Source organism: Papio anubis, chromosome 1 (genome assembly GCF_008728515.1).
Source record: "Papio anubis isolate 15944 chromosome 1, Panubis1.0, whole genome shotgun sequence".
Classification (NCBI taxonomy): Eukaryota; Metazoa; Chordata; class Mammalia; order Primates; family Cercopithecidae; genus Papio; species Papio anubis.
In genome coordinates this window covers 108579972-108604256 of record NC_044976.1, presented here as the reverse complement: position 1 = coordinate 108604256, position 24285 = coordinate 108579972, and the positions used below count along the sequence as shown (strand labels likewise).

General features: G+C 48.7%; 1 protein-coding gene across 1 annotated transcript in view; it reads right to left on the bottom strand.

Moving 5' to 3' along the window:
* The window catches only part of SLC6A17 (solute carrier family 6 member 17), a 50999-nt gene that overhangs the window by 11411 nt on the left and 15303 nt on the right, over window positions 1–24285 (bottom strand). Inside the window, exons 2-6 of the mRNA XM_003892355.3 lie at window positions 22970–23342; window positions 17657–17814; window positions 15794–15920; window positions 14933–15114; window positions 13141–13251 (exon numbers count right to left, since the gene is read on the bottom strand). Coding sequence (XP_003892404.2) covers window positions 13141–13251; window positions 14933–15114; window positions 15794–15920; window positions 17657–17814; window positions 22970–23255 — 864 coding nt within the window. The 5' untranslated portion in view covers window positions 23256–23342. The remainder of the gene's footprint in view (window positions 1–13140; window positions 13252–14932; window positions 15115–15793; window positions 15921–17656; window positions 17815–22969; window positions 23343–24285) is intronic.

Here is a 24285-nt window from a genome sequence, read left to right as displayed (position 1 = left end):
GTAAGGAGCCAGTTAGAGAGTTCACTTCCCTGTGGTGACAAGCCCTGTGTGGGTCCTGGCACCCCCCTTCTGAGTACCTGTGGGTAAGTCCACATCTGAACAGTGAGATGTTGGACTTTAGGGTCCATCTGGACTTTAGCCGTCTTTAATATCACAGCCCTAAATAACATCCAGGACACAGGGCCCACCTGCCACCATCTCTGAGCACCTGCTGTGGGCCAGGCCTGGTGCCAGGCAATGCAGAGACCATGGGGAACAGAGGCAAGCAGGGTCTCTGAGTTTACACTCTAGTTGGAGAGAGACACATTGGTCAAATGATCCCACGAACAAATGCTAAATTGCAAATGTGACAAGGGCTGTGAAGGCTGGGCACCCAGTGCTCCGAGAGCCCATAAGAAGGGGATTTGGACAAGTTGGGAGGCCAGGCAAGGCGTCCCAGAGGAAGAGGTCCTCAAGCTGACATTTGAAAGCTGATGAAAGCGAGGCCATGAGGGGAGGGTAGAGCATTTGGGAAGAAGCGTAGACAGAGGTCCTGAGATGGGACAGAGGATGGTGTGTAAAAGAGAATGGAAGGTGCCAGGGTGGCTGAAGCAGTGAGGGTGAGGTGGGGGCGGCACAGGTGGGGCTGGGAGAGGAGAGAAGTTAGATCAAAGGCCTGTACAGATCTTGTCTTTACCCTAAGAAAGCATGTAACCCGAGAAGCCACCAAGGGATTTAAAGAAGTGGCGACACAATCATGTGCATTTCCAAAAGAAATAAGTGGATGCAGCAGACCTTCGAGGAAGCAGCTTCTGGGGTCCAGGCTGGAGGGGACAGTGGCTTTGCTAAGGGGCCGGGTGGTGCCAATGGAGAGACCTTCGCAGGACAAACCAAGGAGACCTTCGGGATGGACTGGAGATGGGAGATGCTGGAGAGGGAGAGGCTGAGATGAGGGCCATGTCTCCGGCCTGCATACCTGAGCAGGTGGAGACGGGGACAGTGGGAGAGGAACAGGTTGATGGTGTTGGGCAGGGAGGATCAAGACATTAGTTGTAGAAAGGTTGAGCTGAATGTGTCTTTAAGACATCTAAAACGAAATGCCAAGTGGTCCGCTGGACAGATGAACCTGGAGTCAGAGAGAGACAAGCTGGAGATAGACTTTCTGAGTAGCAGGTGTGCCGGCAGGAGCTGAGGCTGTGGCTATATAGTTACAGAGGGATAAGAAGCAAGAGCCTGCTCCTATCTCCAACACTGAATGCAGGGAAGAGGGAGAGTCTCCTGAAAGGGAGTCAGAGAAGAAGTAGCAGAGGCAAGAAGAAAACCCAGAGCACGGAGGAGGAAGGGTCAGCGCTGCCAGTGACAGACCCTGAGGGAGTCGGCACAGGAGGCTGCAGGGGCTTCCTCGGAGTTGCTCCCTGGTGAGAAGCCAGGGGAAGTGAAGAAAGGAGGGAGGTAGAGGGGAGGAAATGGAGGCAATGTGGATAAGCAGGTCCTCGGAGAAGCAAGCCTCGGATCAGGAGCAGAAGAGCAGTATCAGAAGAAGGCTACAAAATCCACGAAGGGTTGTGTTTCGTATGTTTTGATTTCGTTTTTGTTTTTGCTTTCAATGAAGTGTCTTGAAAAGCTGGAGGGTAGGGATGCTGGGCGGGGCGGGGTTGGGGGAAGCTGTCCTCTATAGGACCACCCTTGGGCTACTCATTTGAGAGAGGAGGGAGGGAGGACAGGATGGGGCAGCTGCAGGCAGGTTTTATGGTCGGTTTCTGTCTCTGTCGTCTGAGGGAGTTTCTTGGCAGCTTCTGTTTTCCCTGTAAAGCAGGAGGCAAAATCATCTGCTAGGGATGAGTATGCCGGAAGGAAGGTCAGAGGGTGTGGAGGATTGGAAGGGTTTAAAATAGCCACAGCAGAGCATGCGAGAGCCATGCAAGAGCAGGTGACCAGAGAAACAGGGCAGGGCTGTCCTGTACTGCTGGAGGCCCACCCCCTTGCATAGGCGGATGTCTGGTTTTTAAAGTAAGATGAAATGTTACCTTCTTTACAAAAGTAATACAGGCCCACGGTTCCTTATCTAAAAGCCCTGGGGGCTGACTGGTTTTGGAATGCAAGCTTTTGTTTCTAATTTAATTTTAGAGAGGTAATGTGATGCATATGCTACGTAATTACATAACACCCCCAGCGGGGTCTGGGGCAGCACCCTGTCATCAAACACATTAGTATTTCTGCAGCAAAATATGAATATTCACACCAAGTGAATCCATAAAGACTATAAATAGCCTCACATCTGTGCAGGTCACTTTGCTTCCAAGTGAGTTCTGGAGGATCAAAACCAAACCAAACCAACTTTTGTTTTTCAGGGCTCTTTGGATTTTGGTATTGTGGATAAGGAAATGGGGGCCTGCACTGTGCCTAGTAGAAATTTGGAGAATAGAAAAGGAGAAGAAAATAATCATAGTTCCACTGGGAAAGGACTTGTGTTAATTCCCATCGCTTGGGTGAGTTTTTGAAAAATAATTTTTCAAGCATACTCCAGAAATGGGCATAAGGGTGACTTATGCCTGGAAGGCATGCTGGCTGGCCTTCTCTGGTATTCACAAATGTCAATCACAGCAGCCCTACTGCAATCTGCTGGAGCCTGGGCGCTTCTCCTAGGCTAGAAACCAGGACCTCGTGGCTCTGAGCAGTTTGGTGAGTTCTAACTAGGAAGAATTATGAAATTTTCTAAGAGAAGGTATGTTGAGATGATTAAATCAAGTTTAGCCAAAAGCTGCCTCCTTACATATTTTAAGTTTGGCCTAAAGGTTTCTCTGTATATCATAAACTATAACAAGTGGAGGTGTAAACAGACTGTAGCCTACTCTTGTGCCAATCACTGAGTTCTGGCCAATCAAATGTGGCCAACTGTTCGAACCGACTTCAAATAAGGCAAACGCCGAGCTGTGATCAATCCAGCTGTTTCTGTACCTCACTTCCGTTTTCCATAAGTCACTTTCCTTTTTCTGTCCTTAAGTCTTCTTCCACCACATGACTGCACTGGAGTTTCTGAGCCTACTCTGGCTCAGAAGGCTGCCCGATTCACGAATCGTTCATTGTTCAATTAAACTTTTAAATTTAATCCAGCTGAAGTGTGTGTGTGTGTGTGTGTGTGTGTGTGTGTGTGTGTGTGTTTTAACAAGATGAACACAGCTCTGGTCATGTTGCTTGCATGCTGAAAAATCTTTGATGGTTCCCCACTGTCTTCTAGAAAATCTTTTTCCATTCCTTTATATTCTGAACATTCTAAATGCAGGTGACTTACTCCTCTTCAAAAGCACCGTAGTCTTTCACACCTCTGGCCTTTGCCTAGGCTGTAATTGTTTCCTGAAATTCCTTTCCTCCTACTCAGTTTCTGGTAAATTCCTACATATTTCTCAAAACCCAGCATGAATATCATCTCTTCTTTAAAGCTTTTCCTGATTGCCTCTGGTCCTTGAGCTCACAGCTCTTGTCAATACCCGCATCACAGTTTTATGTGTCTAGTCTTCCTTTCAACACTTTGTGCTTAGGGGTGGTGCCCATCTCCTCTCCTGTTTGTATGAATAGTGCCTGGCACGTGGCAGAGAAGGAAAGAGTCAGGAGCACGAGAGAGAGAGACTGGACAAAAGCTGACCTTTTTCTATGAGTTGTGAGCTGAGCAGGAGGGACCAGACAAGGGGCTGCAAAGTCGTACCAGCCTTTTGGGCTAAGACGCTGTTTTCTAGAACAAGAGGATGATCTTAGGACTTCAAACTTCTACTTTCTAAAACATGGCTATTTTAACACTGGCTTCATTTTATTATCCTTTCCTCTTCTCTTTCTTTCTTTTTTCTGGTTTTTTTTTTTTTTGGTAATTATTTCCTTTTTCATCTACGTCAATCATTTTTACAAAAAGGTCCAGACTACCTGTGAAACTCAAATTCATACCATCATTAGGATTTCCATCACTCCCTAAACCTATAAGGTTTAGGATAAATGAAGATGTGAATCAATTCCTCAGCCTAGTCACAGTTCAGGGCCAAATTTCATAAATGCAGGCAGCCACTCCTGGGAGGATACCACAGTGCCAAACTGCAGATCAGAGCCGGCCCTATATAGCTTGGAGAATTCTTGGAGGATGGAATATTCAACAACTTTGGATAGAACAAAAATTTGTTTGTTTGTTAAGACTGCTCTTTTTCCACTAAAAAATTATGGAATATTTATTATAAAATGTACAAAAGTAGAGAAGATAGTGTAATGAATACCCATCACCCACATACGCATCACCCAGCAAACTGATGGAACCAAATCTGACATTCATAGGGCCCAGGAAAGCATCTAAGGGTGAACTTGACCTTTGAGGAGAAAAGTGCCTGGTGCAGGTGGTCGTCCCTTCCAGCCTGCAGCTTGGAGGGGTACTCTTGCTGATGGAGATGACCGCAGATGCCCAGCGCTAATCTGGGGGTAAATTGAGCCTGGCACCTTCAGTACATAATGAATTTAAGGGGCTCTTTCCAGGATTCCTGGGGTGATGGTGCATGATCTCTAACAAGCAACAACAGAGGATGAACCCTTGGCCAGACTCAGAAAACCCCGCCCCCCTTCCAGGCATCAGGATGTGACTGCAAGAGGAGGATGGACAATGGGCTTTTCCCTCAGAAAAGAGGGCTCACCCCCTCCTTGGGGTGTCTGCTCTAAAACAGAGGAACAGCTTCCTGCCACTTCTTCAGCATGATGGCTGAACTACTTCCTCACGCAGGGAAACAAAGTGTATCAAGGCGTTTGACTCACGGGCATGATGATGCTTTTGAATCCACAAGCAGCTGCTGAGCCCTAGCCTGAGCGCATGTGTGACAGGAGCACACGCCCTTGCTTCTCAGCACTGCTGTGCACCTGCTGGTGTACAGCCAGCCAGGGCCACAAGGCACCAGATGGCACTGGAGCACCAGGCTCCTGCTGCCCAAGAACAGTGTCACCTTCATAAGAGACGAGGATAATAATAGCTAACATTTACCACATGCTCTCCACTTGCCAGGAGCAGTCCTAAGCACTTTCCCGACAACCCTGTTGGGGAGGTGCCACTGTCCACCCCATCTTGCCATTGCGGAAACTGAGGCCCTGAGGGCAAAGGAACTTGCCCAACAACTGCTGAGTGATGAGCTAGAGTCTGAACCAGATTGTCTGGCTCCAGAGCCCATGCTCTGGTCATGGGGCTGGGCCTCCTTCATCATCCTGCTGAGAAGCCCTCTCTCTAACTGTGAGAGTCAAGAAGCTCCACCCCTAACCTCCACCCCTGGGCCTTTAGAACTTGCAGAGATCCCACTTATCTTCTCTAGGAGTTGATGCACACCCCAGATCCCTCGGTCTCCTTTTCCTCATCCCTGTATCCTGTAACACCTGGTTCTTCTCCTCCAGATGTACACATGATGTCAGTTTCCTGTGTACCCCCCTGTGATATTTTATGCATATACCAGCAGTATACACTCACACATACATTACATGCACATATACATACACACACATGAATATGTGTGGGTGTGTTCCTTTTTTTCCCTGCTGTCCACACCAGGGTTGTCATGGAGCTCTCCACACTCCCAGGGCCACTGTCCTTGCTCCCAGCCTCGGCACTTCCTCAACATGCTAAGTTGGGAACCCACAGAGTCCCAGAGCTCCTGGCACACTGCCCCTTCTGCTCTTGTCCACTCACAGCCTCCTCCCTAGAGTTATCCACCCTTTCTGTGCTTCAGTTTTCCCATCTGCACAGTGGTGATGAGATCACCGACCTCTCCAGGGTTGTTAGGAGGTTTAAATGGGTTAATATGTGCAAAGTGCACACAAAAGTGCCTGGCACAAAGTAAGCACCATCCATTGTAAAACACAGGCTTGTGGGCCGCGTGCGGTGGCTCACACCTGTAATCCCAGCACTTTGGGAGGCCGAGGCGGGCGGATCACAAGGTCAGAAGATTGAGACCATCCTGGCTAACACAGTGAAACCCCTATTAAAAATACAAAAAATTAGCCAGGCATTGTGGCATGCGCCTATAGTCCCAGCTACTCAGGAGGCTGAGGCAGGAGAATCATTTGAACCCAGGAGGCAGAGGTTGCAGGGAGCCAAGATCGCGCCACTGCACTCCAGCCTGGGGAACAGAGCAAGACTCCACCTAAAAACAAAAACAACAACAAAAAAACAGGCTTGTATAATTACCTCACTGATGGTTGGAAACAGCGTGCTTTCAGAGATGTTCAAATGTGAAAAACTGTCCTTCTTGGAGTTGCAGAAGTGTTGGCAATCTCCATGCTGAAGAGTCCACTGCACACTCCTGACCCCTAGCCTCCAGGGGGCCCTTCGTGCTGCCGCTGCCCACAGGTTTCCCCCATCTCTTACACAGTTACTTCACACTCACTCCTCCTTAGCCCTCCAAGTCCTCCTCCTCCCTTCCTGCTCTCAAATGATCACCTTGTCCCCTACCTCACGGTGAAAAAATGACACAATCGGCAGAAAGTTCCTCCCCACACCATCTTACCTGCCAGCGTCCATGCGCCACAGCCTGGCCTTTCCTTCCTGCTACTATGGGGACTATATGTGGTCCTAGTTGAGACCAACTCCTCCAGCTGAGCACTGCAGTCTCTCCCTCCTGCTTATTTCTCCTCTCCTATAACATAAACTTCCTCCTCTTTTTTGAATTTTTTAAGTGCACAATTCAATCGTTTTTAGCATATCACACTGTTGTGTAACTTTTACCACACTCAATTTCTAAAACCTCTTCATCACCCCCGAAACAAAACTCAAACACGTAGAGTCATTCCGCATGCCTCCCCCAACCTCCCCACAAGCCCAATACTAACCACTAATCCACCTTCTTTCTCTACGGATTCACCTATTCTGGACATTTCATATCATTGGAATCATACCGTGTGTGGTCTTTTGTGTTTGGCTTCTTTCATTTAGCTTAAAGTTTTCCGGAGTTGCATGTTGCAATGTGTATCACTGCCTCATTCCTTTTTATGGCTGGATAATATCCCATTGTATGCATATACCACATTTTAAAAATTCATTCATCAGTTGACGGACATTGGGTTGTTTCTTCGTTTTGGCTATAATGTACAATGCTGCTATGAACATTTGTGTACAAGTTTTTGTGTGAACATGCTTTCAGTTCCCTTGGATACGTACCTAGGAGTGGAATTGCTGGGTCATATGCTAACCCTGTTTAACCTTTTGCGGAACTGCCAGGCTTTGTTTTCCAAAGCCATTATACCATTTCATATTCCCACCAGTGGTGTATGATGGATTATTTTTATCATATAAATTGTGAAATAACACCCTTGACCCCATGGCCCTCTCCAATTACCATCCCGTTTCTCATTTCTCTGCTCCTCTAAAGCAAAACTCCTGAGAATAACTGGTATCTATTACTTGTCTCCAATTCCCCACCTCCCATTTTCCCTTCAATTCCCCACCTCCCATTTTCCCTTCAACCCATTATTATTAGATTTGTCCTCAGCACTACTCCACCAAAGTAGCTCTTGTTGAGGTCACCAGTGACCCCTCTGTTGCCAAGTGCCTTGGTCAATTCTCAGACCTCATCGCCTGACCTCTCAGCAGCTTTGGACATGGCTGATGGCTCCTTCTTTCTTAAAACATTTTCTTCACTCTGCGTCTAGAATGTCTGTCTGTCTGTCAGCCTGCCTGTCTCTCTCTCTGCTCCTATTCTTTGATCCCCCCCCCAACCCCCCCCACAGCTATCCCTCCCTCAACCTCTAAACACCAAGGCCCCAGTGCTCAGCTCTCTTCTCTGTCTTTGTTCATTCTCTAGGTGTTTGGAAACCAATCTATGGCTTTAAATTCTCTCTGTTATCCCAGACTCCCAAATGTAGACCTCCACACCTGACCTCTAGATCCATACATCCAACTGCCTCCTCAGCATCTCCATGTGGATATCTGTTAGATATTTTAAGCCTGCCCTGTCCGAAAGAGTACTCTAGATGTTCCCCACCGAATCCATTCCCTCCACTGTCTTCCCCATTTCCATAAATGTCAATGCCATCCTTCCAACTGCTCACATAAAGGGCCACAGTCATCCTTGACTCCTCTCTTCCTCTTACACCTCACAACCAATCCAACAGCAAATCCTGTTGACTCTGCTTCTGAAACGTATCTTCCATTAAACCAACTCTCATCACTCCCATTGCCATCACCTGGGCTCACACCCCAGTCATCTCTCACCCGGAGGACCTCCTAGCAGGTCTCCCTGTCCTGTCCTTATTCCCTCAGATTTTCTATAGAAGCCATTTAAGAGGCTTAGAATGATCATCCTAAGACAGAAGTCAGATCATGCTGCTCCTCTGCTCAGAACTCTCAATGGCTCCCTTTTCACCAGAGTAAATGTCAAACTTCTTACCTTAACCACAGCACCCTCATGATCTGGCTGTACATTACCACTGACCATATGTCCTACCTCTTTCCCCTCCTGTCCAGCCACACTGGCCTCCTTGAATATGCCAGCCACAGCCAGTCTCAAACCCTTTTCACTCATTGTTCTCTCTGTTCGGGATGGAATGCATTACTTCCAAATATCCACATAGCCTGCTCCCTGACCTCCTTCAGGTCTTCATTCACACGTCACTGCTCAGTGAGGCGTTCCTTGACCGTACTGTCCATAAGTGCAACTCTTCTCCCCGAATGCCCTAAATCTTCTTTCTCTGCTTTATTTTTCCCCTTGGCATCAACAGTTAATGACAATTCTTTATCTTATATTATCTGATAACATCTGTCTCCCTCCACCGGAACGTAAGCTCCATGAGGACCAGGAAGTCTGTCTGCTTTGTTCACTGCTGGATCCCAGGACTCGGAACAGTGCATGTAACAGGCATTCAATAAACCTTTGTTGAATGAATAGGTGAATGGTGGTTATTTGGGTTGTTTTCAATATTTTTCCACTAAAACAAATGCTGTAATGAGCAATGTTGGTCATTACATTACATTGTACACTAATCATTTTGCTTATGTATAAGTACATCTGTAGGACAAATATGTAGAAGTTAAATTGGGCCGAAGGACATGAACAGTTGTAATTTTGATAAACATTCTCTGAACATTTTGATGGTTAAAAATCCTACCATAGTCTACCACTTTATATTGAACAAATCACATGATTAATTTAATTGCATGGTACCCCATGCTGACCTGGGTTTTTACCTACACGGAAAGAAAGCAATCAGGAGAAAAGCTGCCCAAGGAATTCAAGAAGTTCATTAGCCGTCACCACGAGTTACTGTCCTATCAATGATGCTAGTGGGTCATCATGGCAGCCTGGCCACATTGCATTCATCATACCCAGTAACTGCTTGAAGACATGGACTGCAAAGTCCAAATCTGATAGCCTGAATAATTTCCGATGTTGGAAGGCTCTATGGAAGGGAAGACCTTCCAGGTCATTGAGCATAATCTATGGAGAGCCAATGCTTCTCCCACAGGGATTCTGTGATGCCCTGGCCAAAAACTCTTGGACTCTGCCAGAGGTACCAGACAGCATGACCCTTGGGGATGTCATTTACATTATAGTCTATATGAATGGAGCAGTGCACAGCATGGGCAGCTAGGGCATTGACCTGGTACTTTATAGCACCATTCTAGGGCAAGAACTCGAAATGGCTCCTAAGACCCCTCATATCTCCCCAGTTCTGTGCTGAAACAGTCACAGCTCTGCAACAGTAGTTTGCCACATATAGACTGTCAGGCGTTTGTTTCTGAGAGTTGGCCCATCCTTCTGCAGATGACTTGGAGGGATTTGTAAATAGGAACCTCACCCCAGCCATCACCATTGGCCTCACTTGATTGACTCCCTGAGGGGGCTTGGCTGGAGCCCCCCAGAGCTTCCTTCTCAGCCAGCTCAGCTCAATCATGGGGTATGAGATGGGGAAAGGCAGATTAGCAGTAGTGTGCTGGGGTTTTTGTTCCTGCAAAACCTCTCCTGCCCATCTCCCAAAATGTGGGTTTGTTTTTAGCCATTCCCAGGAATATAAGAAGGAATGGTTTTAGATGAAATTGTAAAGTAGGGGACATTTTTATTTAACCCTCCACTCTTGCCACCTGGCTGTCAGCCACCAATTTCCATGAACCCAGTTTATCAGCTGAAAAGCATGGGATGTGGAGTCTGTGAACATGAGTTCAGGTTTTCCCCTGCTTCTTGCCGGCTGTGTAGCTTCAGGAGAGTCACTTTATTTTTATGTTGATTTTTAATGAATTAATTACTTTTTGGAGATGGGGTTTCACTACTGTTACTCAGGCTGGTATCTAACTCTTAGATTCAAAGGATCCTTCTACCTCAGCCTCCCAAGTAGTTGAAATTACAGGCACACACCACTGCGCCTGGCTCCTGGATTTGATTTTTTAAAGTCTCAAGAAGACCCTGGCCTCTGCAAGACTGCCAAATGTGGAACAACTGGGATTTTCATGTACAACTTGTGGGAGTGTTAGCAAGATAGCAACCCATTGTGAGACGCAGTGGCACATGCCTGTAGTCAACATCGAATAAGACTGAAGATGTGCATACCCTTTGAGACAGCAATTCCAGACTAGCCTGACCAACATGGAGATACCCTAGAGAATACTATGTATGCATGAAGTACTCTGCTGTAGTGTTTCATTGTAACATGTATTCCCAGCAACTCGGTGAAAACTGGAAACAACTTAAATGATCATTAACTAGAGAATGAATAAACAAATTTCAGTTTAGTCCTACAGCAAAATACTAAGCATCCATGAAAACTGATGCACTAGAGCTATACACCAAAATTGGTAAAACTTAAAAAATCATGTGAAGCAAAAATAAAAGCAAGTTGCAGAATACATATAATATGATGCCATTTATGTAAAGGTTAAAAGTATGCAGAAATGCTAAACATTGTTTATGGATACACATATATATAAAACAAATTTCAAAGAATGTATGATCAAGACAAATCCCAAATTGAGGATAGTGGCTGCTATTATCTGAATGTTAGTATCCCTTCAAAATTCCCATGACAGAACCTAATACTCAGTGTGATAGTATTAAGAGGTGGGGGTCTTTGGGAGGTGATTAGGTCATGACAGTGGAGCCCTGACGGGATTAGTGCCCCTATAAAAAGAGGCTCAAGTGAGTTCCCCTGAACCTCTGCCATGTGAGGATGCAGTGAGAAAGCACCATCTTTGAAGCAGAGTCCTCACTAGATACTGAAGCTGGGTGCCTTGATCTTGGACTTCCCAGCCTCCAGGACTGTGAGCAATAAATTTCAATGGTTTATAAATTATCCAGTCTAAAGAATTTTTGTTGTAGCAGCAGGAATGGAATAAGACAGTTGCTATCTTTGGGCAGGGAAGGGAATGGGATCAGGGAGGGCTATGCTGGCACTTTAATGGCATCTGTAATATTTTATTTCCTAAGAATTTTTATTATATTATTAGATATATGTTTATACGCCTGAGATATTTCATAATTAAAGAGATAATTTAAAGTGTGTCTGAATCCAGTGGGGAGCAGTATTGTGTGTGTTGAGACCAGCAGCTGCTCCTATGAATCTGTTCCTCTTGCTCCTAGAGTTACATACAGGTGGCTCTTAACACCATTGAGGAGCCCATCTGGAGACCTTTGTGAAGTTCCACACTTAAGGAACAACACCAGAGCATATAATTTCCTCCTAAAGTTTAGTAAAGTAGAACTGGAAAACTGAAGTGAACATTTTAGACTGATCATGGTTCTAGAGATACAGTTGTAATTTGTTACAAACAGTTGGCTTTCTTTTCATGGCTATTTTCTCCCAAAGAAACCAGGTTATTTTTTTTTCTTTGTCAGATATCATGTGTTTACAACAACCCTACGGCCAGCCACATGGCTGAGGATTCACATTCATGCCTCAGGAGATTCATTAAGTGCTTCATAAAGTGGATCTTTGAAGTTGGTCATGTGTAAACCTCAGATAATATATCCAAGAACACTGAGGGACCATTTAGGCACTGTCTGGTGACTATGGAGTGGCATGTGCCCTAACCAGTGCTACACCCGAAACATCAGGAGCCTACGGGGATTTCCAACCCTATCAGATCTGGGTTCTTCTTCCTGTGTCATCCTGCACAAACTGTTTGTGTAAAGGGGTGTGTGTGTGTACACACATGTGCAAGGTGGCACCAATGAACACTGAAGAATTCAAGCTGGCCTGGCTGAGCTCTGACCCTGTGCCCATGGGCTATAATCTCACCAGGTCCCTGCTGGTTGCTACTGATCAGCTGGCATTTAGAGATGGACTCTCAGCCTGACCAGCTGGGGTTGCCAGTGTACATGGCTTGGGGCAACTTGAAGGGAATGCCAATCTGCATTTGAAAATCTTTTATTCGTCCATGAACTGAGGCATGCCAGTTGTGCCCAGTGGTCTGAAGGGTCATAGACAGGCAAGGCCATGGGTGGAGACAGAACATCTTTAGGGAACCTGCATATACATCTTCAGGATGCCCGTGCCTCTGCTGCACCCTTCATGAAATGTGAACAGTGATCCTGCTCATCTTGCTCCCTGGGCTATTGAGGGAATTAAGAGGAAGTGTGAACGGCTTTGCTAAGGTTAAAATCACCACTCATGTAGTCTATTATCTTTAATAAAATAGCGACTTCTTTCCTTTGATTTGGATACAAGGGGAGATTCCCAGGAGCTTTCTTCTCTTAGGCATCTTCTTGGTTCCTGCTGCCACACAATGAAAGCCCCCATGAATGAATGAATGAATGAATGAATGAATGAATGAATGAAGCTCCCTGCTCTCATGCCCTAGCCAAACCTGACTTCCCACTGTTGCCTCAAGCATGTCCAGTGTTTTTCCACACCCCTGCTCATGCAGTTCCCTTTGATTATAATGTCCTTTGGCAGTTCACTGCAATCCTACCTGTTCCCTAAGGCTCTTTCAGTTGTTACCACCTTTCTGAAGCTTTTATAATTTCACCCAAATCGATGTGACATGCCTCTCTTTGGAAGAGGGCAGGGCCCATGCCCCCTTCCCTGTGCATCTCTCCAGGGCCTGGCACAATACTCAACATATAGCAGGTATTTGGAGTGCATTAAATTCCATGAAATTGCATGAAGTTGACCAGGCCCAGTAGACCTGTTGCTGTTCCCTGGCATGTGGGAGCCCCAAACCCTTACCTTGGGAGTGAACATGTGTAGGATGCCATCAACTGCCCCTCGCAGCAACAACCCCCGGACCAGGAAGCAGGCCAGCACCACATAGGGGAAGAGGGAGCTGAAATACATCACCTGCAGAGAGGATAGGCACCCCCCATCAGGCAGAGCCCTTCCTGCAGCTGGTACCCCCCATCCCTGCTCACATCTGGGGCACATGAGCTGCCCCTGATGGCAGCAGAAAGCAGAGCCCTGGAACCCCTGGGCATAGGGCCAAGCCTGCCACACATCTGGCAGGGAGCCAAGGCAGAAGCAGGAACAGGACAAGCTGGAGTCTGCATGGCTGCTGTGCCTGGGGTTGGTTTTCTCCTTTCCAGAGCTGGCAGGGCTGAGCTAACAGCCTCCTCACCCCAGAGGGTTGCCAAGAGGGTGAGGGAGTCCTTTGCTGTCCCCTCCTGATTCTCCCATATCTCACTCCCCCAGTGGGCCTCCTAAGGATCTCCCCTGTCCTTAGAGCTCCTTTCACGGAAGACCTGCAGGAGGTTATAGACACGGCTCCCAAGCAGAAGACATCTGAAGAAGTCCCTAGCCCCTTGTGAGGATGAATCGTGTGCTCTTCTCTAGCACCGCATTTCTCGCACATGTCTATATCCCTGTGCGCGTGGTACACAGCCTCACACAAAACAGATGCTCACAAAATGTTTGCTGCACTGAAACAAAGGAAGAGGGCTGTTTGGGCAGGGTGGTGTAAAGGCTAAGAGAATGCATGTCTGGTGTTAGGCTGCCTGACTTGTAACCCTGGCTCTACCATTTACCAACATGTGACCTCAGGCATTTCATTTAACCTCCGTGAGCCTCCATCTCCTCATCTCTAAAATAGGTGGAATCATCCCTAACTCATAACGTTGCTGTGGACCAAAGGCGTTCATGGGTGGCAGTACCTGAGAAGTGCCATGAAGCATCAGCTACTATCTCAGCCTCTGGAAAGGGAAGAGGTCAGTGGCTGGGGTCACTCTACCTTTCAAGAGCTTAGCTTCCTTGCTCATCAAATCCAGTAAAGAACCTGAAGCCTCAAACAGCCAGGGTTCTAGCTGCAGCTCTGAGACTGACTGGCTGCGTGATGTTAGCTGAGGTGCCTCACTTTCCTCATCTGTAAAATGAGTAGCCTGGGATACAGGATCTCTAATCCAGTTCTTTCCATCCCTGGCAGCACATGAATACTGATAGGTGACAAGTAAGAAAGGGCCCTTATTTAAAGGGGATCTGAAATGCTGGGAAGAGGTGTGGGGCTTGGCTGGTCTACCCCTCAGAGACTGCTATGGAGCTGCCCCCTGAAACCTCCAAGGCCCCCTTCACTTATAGCATCTACCTGCTCAAAGGGCCCTTTAGCTGTAGTCATGGCAAGCTGCTGGTTTTCACCAAAAACTGCTCAAAGCTGGTTCTTCCAGGGCTTTTGCTCTTGGGAACCTGAGGGTCTAGAATCTAGACAGAAGTCCCTGGGTCAATACTTCTAGTTTTCCTCTTCTCTAATGTTTGCATTAGAGCAGGCCGGAGTTATCTGAGCATGGAAGTGGCTGGGGTCCAGGGCAATGACTTTCTAGCTATTCCATTCCAGGTGGGCTGTCCATGGTGAGCAATACTATAGAAATGATACTTCCACGCCCTCCTCTGGGGGCCCGTGTCATCAACCAGAGCCATCCACAGCCCAAACTCCCCTGGAAGACCCTGTAAGGGGCAGCCTGAAATTCTTTGCCCTGTGCCCTCTATGCCTTTCTGCTGTTCCCCATTTGGGTCCTGGGTGCCCCCCAGCACTCACCTTCCCCGAGGACTGGATGCCCTTAACAACAGCCATCCCCACGATGCTCCAGGCCACGAGAAGGCACAGGGTCATCTTCCAGTTGAGGCCCCCACTCTCCGAGATGGAGTCAGAGATGTCCAAGGCCTCTCGGTACCAGAAGTAGGTAGTGGCTGAGCTCTTTTCACACTCTGCTTCCACCACTGAAATAGCAGCAAAGGTCACAGGGCCTCAGTGGCGGGGACTATGGGGTCACTTCCTCTGCTGGACCCCCACTCAGGGCAGTAGTGGGTGAGGGAGCAGCTGAGGGTGCGCAGCTGGGAGGGGCTGTGCTCATTCTGGGTTAGCCAGGATCTGGCAGACCCTGAGGAATCCTAGGCTCCCAGTGGGGTCTGGGAGGCTTCAGGACACACCGGCCTGGCTGATTCCCACCCATGCCTCCCGCTGCCCACGTCTCTCCATGGAAGGGAGGAAACGTGAGGCTGAATTGGCCTAAAGTTCCTTGGGGAAGGTCCTGAGCTGGGAGCTAGAGACCTGGATTCTCATCCCAGATCATTGGTTAGATGAGTGGTGTGAACATGGGAAAGTCGCTTCTGGGCCTCGGTTTCCTTATCTGTGCAGTGGAATAACAGGGTGAGTAATAACAATTAAAGTCACACTTTCCAGAGTTTCACCTACACTCATTATTGTATTCAATCCTGTCAGAAATAGGCTGGAAAAGAGACCATTCCCACTGGGGAAGGGGAAATGAGGATCAGAGATGTTAAGTGACTTATCCAAGGTGACACAACAAGTCTGAAATTCCAAATGTGTGCGCTAAGCCTGTGAGACCCCTTCCTGGGACAGGGCTGGCTGGCATCCCCAGCTGGGCCCCATACTTGCCTGCCACGCTCCCATTCCTGACGACAGGACATTCACTCCAGGGCAGCGGGTACTGGAAGGACTTGAAGAAATAGAAGATGCTCCACCCGATGATCACGTTATAATACAGCCCCACAAAGAGACAGACCTGGGGACAAGCCCGCTGCGGGGTCACTGAGGCTGCAGGCAACTCCACCCTGCCCCCACGCCCAACCCGAGGCCCAGCACATGGGCAGCGACACAGAACACAGCAGCACAGCCTCAAGGGAGGCAAGGAGGGATGGGGTGTGGGCCGTGGAGGAGCTCCCCTCACGCTCCATTCATCTGGTATTCAGGGAATCCACAAAGGAATTTTTCAGATGTTAAAGTTCTCTCTTTTAAGCAACAAACTCAAAATGTTAATCCTTTCCAGTTTGAAATTCTTCTAAGATACTTGAAGTCCTTTCTCCTCCTCATTTCCTGATGACTCGGGATGGTAATGGCAGAGATGCCCTCCAGGATTGTGAAGGCACGCACAGCTTTGACCCCTACGGTAAACAGATCCAGATTGCTGTGCTTTTAGAGACTCTCTGGGTGTTTCTTGTGGATTCTACTCTCTCTTGGGCGTGTTAGCAGCCCGCCTCTAGAAAGATGGCTCTTGTCATTTCTTGGAAACACAATAACTAACTTTAGTCGAATTTTATTTAAAATAGGAGTGCATGGACTCTGCCTGAGGGTCCAAGGGGCTTCTTTGAAAGGAATGTTTCTATGGGCAGGGATTTGCTGCATCCACTCTGGACACAGAGTGGTCCCTTCCAGAGCCATGACTGTCTCCTGCGGCAGTGAGACGGGCGTCAGTGTGAGAGCTGAGGGCCACTTGCTTCATCAGTCTCACCTGAGCATGTGTGTGCAGGAGCAGCTGCTCATACAGCAGAACTTTCTGGGAGCACAGAGTGAGACGCCCACTTCCTTTACTTGTGTGATTTCAGTACAAGTGGGAGACCATACACACACTCCTGTGTATCAGCACACAGCCAGCCCCAGCAGAATACATGGCATTGGCCAGTGCAAAGCTGATGGCTGACGTGAGAGCAGGGGGCTGCAATAGGCCTTCTCCCAGTCTCTGCCTGAGGCAAGTCTGGGCTGGCCCTACTGCCAGGCCTGGCAGAATCCTTAGTCCCTTCCAGAAGTTCATTCCAGTCTTTATCCCAGGTGTGAGCAGTCAGCATGGGCCCCTATAGGCCCCTTAAGGGATGCTGTTTCCTCATCTAGAGCTCTGAGCAGGGTCTCGTCTGTAGCCTTGTGGATGAGCCTGGAGACCTCACAAAGTTCTCCATCCAGGGCCACGGGAGTCTCCCTGTCTCTCACTTTCCAAAGCGTCATCCGCCTTGGGTTGACTTTAAGTTTCCTGTGTGAGTTCTCCAACTCTGCTCTTTGGCACAGCAAAATGGCAAGGAGACCCAGAGCCCCAGGCCTGCCTTTTCCTGAGCTCCCTACTTGCCTTATTAAAATACTCTTCGACCAAGGAAAGAGGAGGGACCTCCCTCATGGGGAGCTGAGGGACTGGTAAGCAGAGAAGGGCATCTGGGCTAGTCCATATGTCCCCAGAGAACTCTGGCTGAGCTGTCCCAGGCGGCCCCACGTGAATATGTCCCAGCTTTTCCTCGTTAGCACCAGTGGCAAATCTTCCACACTGTTTCAGGCAATGTGGTCGACTTTCAGTTTAGGAAACATGGTGACTGGGGTCTTGGAACCCCAGCTGTGAGTAATTCCCATGTTGAGAATCCCCCTCCCTGCCCTCGTCCTGATGTAGGACTCTGGCCTGGAAACTCGGTGACCTCCTCTCCAATGCCCAGGAGCAGCCCCCTGCCTCCCGCTCAGTGCCTGCCCCAGCCCTTGACTCACTATGCAGCTGGAGAAGCCGATGCCCCCCAGGCGGGGACACACATAGTGCCACACACCAATGCTGCCGCGGCGGATCCTCTGGCCCACGGCCAGCTCTAGGAAGAAGAGGGGGATGCCGATGATGATCAGCAGCACCAGGTAGGGCACCAGGTAAGCACCTGCAGGGAGAGCAGAGGGATGGCAGAGGGGCTCTGGAGCACAGCAGCAGAGTGAGGGAAGGCGCTACAGCCATGTCCTCCAGTCTCAGCCACATCTCTGGTCATCCGCAAGTTGTCACCAGTCTCGGTGCTCCTCCGTGAATGATCTGGCCCTAAGTGTGGCCTACCACACAGCAGCCCACCGGGACCCACCTTCTCCCCCTTGGCTCCCCTGACCTGAAACACTAAGGCAGGAAGTGTATGTATGTCAACTCACAAGGCTAGGTTCAGAAACAGACAGACATTGCACTGCTTCTCCAGAATCCACATGTCAAGTCACAAGCGGCAGACACACTCACCTCATGAGGTGCTCCGTGGACACCTGTTCACACCCCCTACTGCCCACAGAGAAGCAGCCGCAGATGGCATGGGGGCTTACTCGCCCCCAGACGCACAGACACTGGGTGCAGCCTTCCCAGAGTCTGAACCAGACGCTGATGCAGCAGACTGGGCAGCTCCAGGGAAGCAGAGCTTGGAAGCTCTCCAGGGAGAGGGGGGCCTGACCAGCTTTGCCATTAATCTCCAGCTAATTGAGAGGAACGGGAGAGAAATTAGCAGTTCAGAAAAGCGTGGCCAGGAGGATCATAAAGGATAGAATGGGTCTCGCTAAAGATTCCAGATGATAAATTAATCTTGCTGTCCTGTCCTGGGCCTCACTGCAGAAACAATCTCAATTCCAAGTGACAGGGCATTTAGCAGGAGAATTAAAACCATGTCTGGACACAGATGAGTGCACCCCGCTGAGAGCTGTGCCAACAACCTAGTCCTGTTAGCAAGGCCCTGCCTATCTGTCACACACTGTCAGGCCAGCCCCAGTCACCAGGGCCCTGATGGTCACCCAGCACTCTCTGACTAAGCCTTGCCAGTAGAGAGCCTCCAGAAGCCCCCAGATACACTGCTCTGACCCCATAACATAACATCCCACATATTCACCAACATGTGCCCAATCTGCCAATGAACACTGGCAATCGGGCATCTCCTAGGCACAAATTCTGCCACTTGGCAACAATTAACTATTTACTGCAGGTCCACTCTGTGCCATGCACATGCAGCAGGGGACAGTGGAGTAACAGAAGGCACAGACACCATCCTAGAACGGTTCACGATCTGCTGGGGAGGCACGCAGAGTCACATGAGTAATATGAGCACGCATGTGTATACACACACCCCCCCCCCCAAAGACTAGTCACACAGGCCAACCAAGCACATACATGCTGAGGAAGGGGCCAGGGTCCCATGGAGCTAATCAGGAAAACCTTCTGGGGAGGCAACCCACCGAGCTTTATAGGACAGCATCTCACTCACTAGATGCACACATGCACACATACATTCAACTCGTCACTAACAAGCAGTCCCATCATGGTGCTCAAAGGAGAAAGGGCCCAAAGGGCCACATGCTTAGACCCCTGGGTCTGTCTTTAACTCAGTCTCTTGGTCTTGGGTGTGGGGAAATGGAAGAGGAGCTAAGTGATCTGCTGCAGGAGGGCAAAGGGAGACAGCCTCACTGGTTTTGTATTTCGCCCCAGTGTTCTGGGTGGGGCAAGATGTGCAGGGAGGTGAGTTTCAGGGTGTCTGCAAAGTGGGTTGGCACCTACTATGGATGCCTCTTTTTTCTCCCCAAAGAATCAGGGCAAGCCTCCAGGTAACTGCTGCCAAAGAGTGACAGGGGTGGGAGTGCAAAGACAAGGTACTGGCCCCTCACCATCCAGGCTCTGTCCACCTCAGGCAGGCTGCCAGCCCTGAGTTGACTACAGGTCTCTCTACCACTCCAAAGCCTAAACTAACCAGAGCGCTCAGGGGGCCACGGTCAAGATAGGCAGAATCTGTGGTTAATCAGAGGTACTTTTTCATATCAACCTTTGTTGCAATCACTAGAAAATGCAACAGCACCCTCTTCTGCCTTAGAAAATACAACCTGGGGACACAACTGGATTTCCTTTTATGTTTCAACAGCTTTTGGGAACCTCAAGTTGTTCATCCAAATAGCGGGGAGCACTGTTCAGGATGTTAGGAGATTTATCAGGACAGGGCCAGGATCCAGGATCTCTGAGGCCTTCTGGATCTCTTATCATCTATGCCTCGGTCAGTATTCTAAGCCTCACTTCTGGCAAACCCTGAGGTTATTCCTGGGGTTTAAAAGACCATCTTGGTGGTAAGAGCCAGGTCCTGAAGTCAGACCTCCTGGTTTTAATGACTTACTAGCTGTGCAACTTTGGGAAAATATTTGATCTCTCTGTGCTGCTGTTTTCTCATCTGGTTGAAGAGGATGAAAATGTTACGTATAAAATTGCTGATATTTGACCATTTTTGACTTACAAAAATGGCCATTTCATAAGCTTTGACCCAACACCTATCACACAAGGCTGTTGCAAAGATTGAATGAGTGGCTTACCCATAGTAAGCAATGGTTGAACACTTGCCTTTTTCTCATAAAAATAAACAGAAGGAAAAGCAAACTAGGGAGATGTCAACATTTCGTGGAGCTAAGGAGAGTGTTCCAGAGTTTCTGTCCAGAACTATGCAAAGTTTGATTAGATCGACTATGGCTCAAAAGCACAGACTCAACTCTCAGACCAAACAGCTGTCTTCTTCCTGTGATAATTTGCCTCCTCCTAAAAAATATTTAAGACGACTTGCTATAGACTCCGTCTCAACAAACAAACAAACAAACAAAAACCTGTAAAAGGGCCGGGCGCGGTGGCTCAAGCCTGTAATCCCAGCACTTTGGGAGGCCGAGACGGGCGAATCACGAGGTCAGGAGATCGAGACCATCCTGGCTAACCCGGTGAAACCCCGACTCTACTAAAAATACAAAAAAAACTAGCCCGAGGTGAGGTGGTGCCAGAGCCTGTAGTCCCAGCTACTCGAGAGAGGCTGAGGCAGGAAAGAATAATAAACCCGGGAGGCAGAGCTTACAGTGAGCTGAGTCCCGCCACTGCACTCAGACTGGTAGGAGCAGAAGCGAGACTCTGCCTCAAAAAAAAAAAAAAAAAAAAAAAAAAAAGCGGTGGTGGCTCAAGCCTGTAATCCCAGCAGCACTTTGGGAGGCCGAGGCCAGTGAGATCATGAGGTCAGAGGTGGAGACCACCCTGGTGAACACGGTGAAACCCTGTCTCTACTAAAAAATACAAAAAACTAGCCGGGCAAGGTGGCGGGCACCTGTAGTCCCAGCTACTCAGGAGGCTGAGGCAGGAGAATGGCGTAAACCCAGGAGGCAGAGCTTGCAGTGAGCTGAGATCCGGCCACTGCACTCCAGCCTGGGCGGAAAGTGCAAGACTCTGTCTCAAAAAAAAAAAAAAAAACCTGTAAAAATATGGGACAGTTAAAGGTAGAGATAAAAAGGGATTGCAGGAATCAGAGAAGATAGAAAAAGGAAGGCAGGAATGTGGAATGGAAAGCTCAGAATTCTGAGAACTGACAATGCTTTTCCTCTAGGGTAGTTCTTTATGTCTGGTGCCATGGTGACTGGTGTCATTGTGAACAGTCAGACTGTAGCAAGAACACCGCCCTGGGTGTGAGTGCTTGTGTGTGGCATAGAAAGGGACTCTAATTCATCACCAAGTGCCCAGGCAGAACTGATCATCTAAGCTAGAGAGAACAAGGTTAGAGATTCCCAGCTAAGTCCTCCAATGCCACATGTCCTTTGAAGTCATTTTAGGCACCTTGGAGCTCTTCTCGACATCTCACAGTGCATAAGGAAACCATACACTTTTATATCTTTGCTTTGGGCTAGTCTTATATCAACTCAGTTATCATGCCACGCAGGCCACAAGCTCTGATCGACGGCTACTTATTAAAAAGTAAAAAAGATCTTTCAAGCAAGGAGACTATGCAGCTAATATAGCTTGCTATGGGGGAAAGATGGAAGCCTTTGGCCTAATTCAATCACAAGAGTCCAGGTGGGCATTCTCACTCCCTGCCCTTCAAAAGAAACTGGAAAGGAGGAGAAGCCTCCCAGTCAAACGTGGCCTTCTGAACTAGGGAAAGGCGCATCCTGGAGAGGAGGGGACTGCGTCTTTGGAAGAGGCTACATGGCAAGAGTTCCACAACCAAGGAAGGAAGGAAGGAGCTGGAGTAAAATGCCTGCCAAGCTGGGGCCACCAAACAGGCTGGAGCATGCCACGCCAGGCACAGGGACTCAGGAACACAAGAGCTCTCGCTAGTTGACTTTCTCAGGACCAGAGGTCTGGGCTTGCAAATCTCTTTGTTTCCAGCCTATTGGGTTTTCTTTATTTTTAGTTAGTTGATCCCTGGTTTCAGGAAAAGCTGCCTTTGGACAACTCCTGGGGGCTGGAAGTGGTGGTAGTGGTTTGATACCAGGGGCAACATCCTCAAGAGGGATTCAAGCCTAGGGGACAGTGTGAAGGCCCCTCTTACCCAGAGGCAGTAGCTGTGGAGGCTAAGTGCCCAGGCTCTGGGCAAGCCTGTCCAGGTTTGAATCCTGACTTTATCACTAGCTGTAACCTTGGTCACACACAACCTTGAACAAGTTATCTAACCAATTTGTGCCTCAGTATTGTAGTCTCTAAAACAAAGATGCTAACAACTCCTTCATATAAGGCTGTTGGGAAGATTCGATGGTTGAATCACATAAAATTGGTGCTTTGGTTGTTCTAAGATGCTCAAATATCAGCAGCTTCAGGCACTTAGCCCTAATATCCATTAAGCCCTTAGAACAGTGCCTAGCACCTCGTAAGCATTTAGTAATAATGGCCAACAGGTGCCCCTTACCGTGTCCGGTCGTGTGTTGCCCATTCTGCACGTAAAGCTCATTTAATCCTCCCAACTATCCTGTGAGGCAGGAACTGCTATTATTCTCATTTTGCAGATGAGGCACAGAGAGGTTAAGCAATTTGTAGGAGGTCCAAAATTTGATTGGCAGGGCTGGAATCTGAACCCAGGCAGTCTGGAGCCAGAGCCCACTTTCTTATCATGTCCTGTAGTCTCTTGGTAGCTACTAACCATCATTATAGCCATTCCTGGGGCATCTTACTCTGGAATCCTGAGCTCCAACCTACAAGGGCTCCAGTTCTGCCTCAGCAAAGGGGTGTTCTTTTTCACCCTCAGCCCGGCCTATTTGCAGGGGACCCCTGATGCAGGCAGAGCTGTCTCTTACCTCCTCCATTTTTCTGGCACAGGTAGGGGAACCTCCAGATGTTGCCAAGGCCCACAGAGAAGCCAATCTGGGCCAGGATGTACTGCAGCTTACTGTTCCAGGCCGGCCGGTCCTCTGCGTCCAGCTCCTCCTCCACTGCCTTCTGCTTGCCGCCTGCCTCGCCAGCCACATTCAGTACGCACTGCTTATAGTCCACAGGCTCCTCGAGGGCCAGCAGGTCGGCCACCGACTCAGTGACATGCTCACTGCTGTGCTCACGCTGGGTGACTTTGCTGTTCTTCGGCATTGATGCCACCTGGGGCGTGTAGCCCTGCTCCCCAGCACACAGAGAAGATGCAATTCAGCTGCTGTCAGCTCCTTCTCATCCAGGGACCTAGGAAACCAGGAGAGCAGGAGAGGATTATCTGACCACACTAGGAAGCTCAGGAGCCCAATGTGGACACAACCCAATTCAACTCCCCATCACACTCTGAGGCAGGTCAAGGGCCTCAAATACTGAGCTTGCCCTCCCTCCCCATCAGGGGCTGCCCGGTGAGGAGCTCAAGGCCTACAGACTCAGTTTCTCCACAGGCTTTACCCGAGCATTATTTGAAAAGTAAACCTAAAGGGGCAAAAGAGGCAAAGCCATACGCCAAACCCAAGTAGATCGTTTCTTGAAGACATTTCTCTCTTCCATACTGCAGAGCTTAGAGTGCTCAAGCCCCTCTGGAGGCCCATACAGCCTTCCCTTTCCAGGTGTTCTGCTCAGCCAAAACCACCTGGTGGGAGCCATGGAAGCCAGTGCCTGCCTTCCTTAGGGCCTTTTCATTCAAAATGCAGGGATTATATCAGGAACTGGTTAGAAATGCGGCATCTCAGGCTTGCGCCAGACCTCCTGAATCAATCTCTGGCTTTTTACAGGATCCCCAGGTGATTAAAAGGGATATTAACATTTGAAAAAAAAAAAAAAAAGGGCTCTTGAGCCATCACCGTGGGGCCCCTGGACACCAGTGCCTATGGCATCTCCATTCCCCTGGCCGGAGTGGCTGACCAGGCTCAGCTGAAGATTCTGGCACCAGAAGCCAAAAGCTGTTTGCTCAGTGCCAACGAATCTTGGGTCATTGCTCAGCACTGACATTATCTGAGGACTTCTGCAGCCAAGAGCTGGTTCTCCATCCTTCGGCGACAGTTTTACAGCAGATAATGTCTGCACAACATGGGCGGGGGAGGCAAAACCCTCCCCTGCTCCTGCCAGTCCTCATTTGTCTTTCATGCTTTCCCTTAAAGAAATAAAGCACCAAGAAAATGAAGCCTTTGAAGAATTCCACCATTCTGTT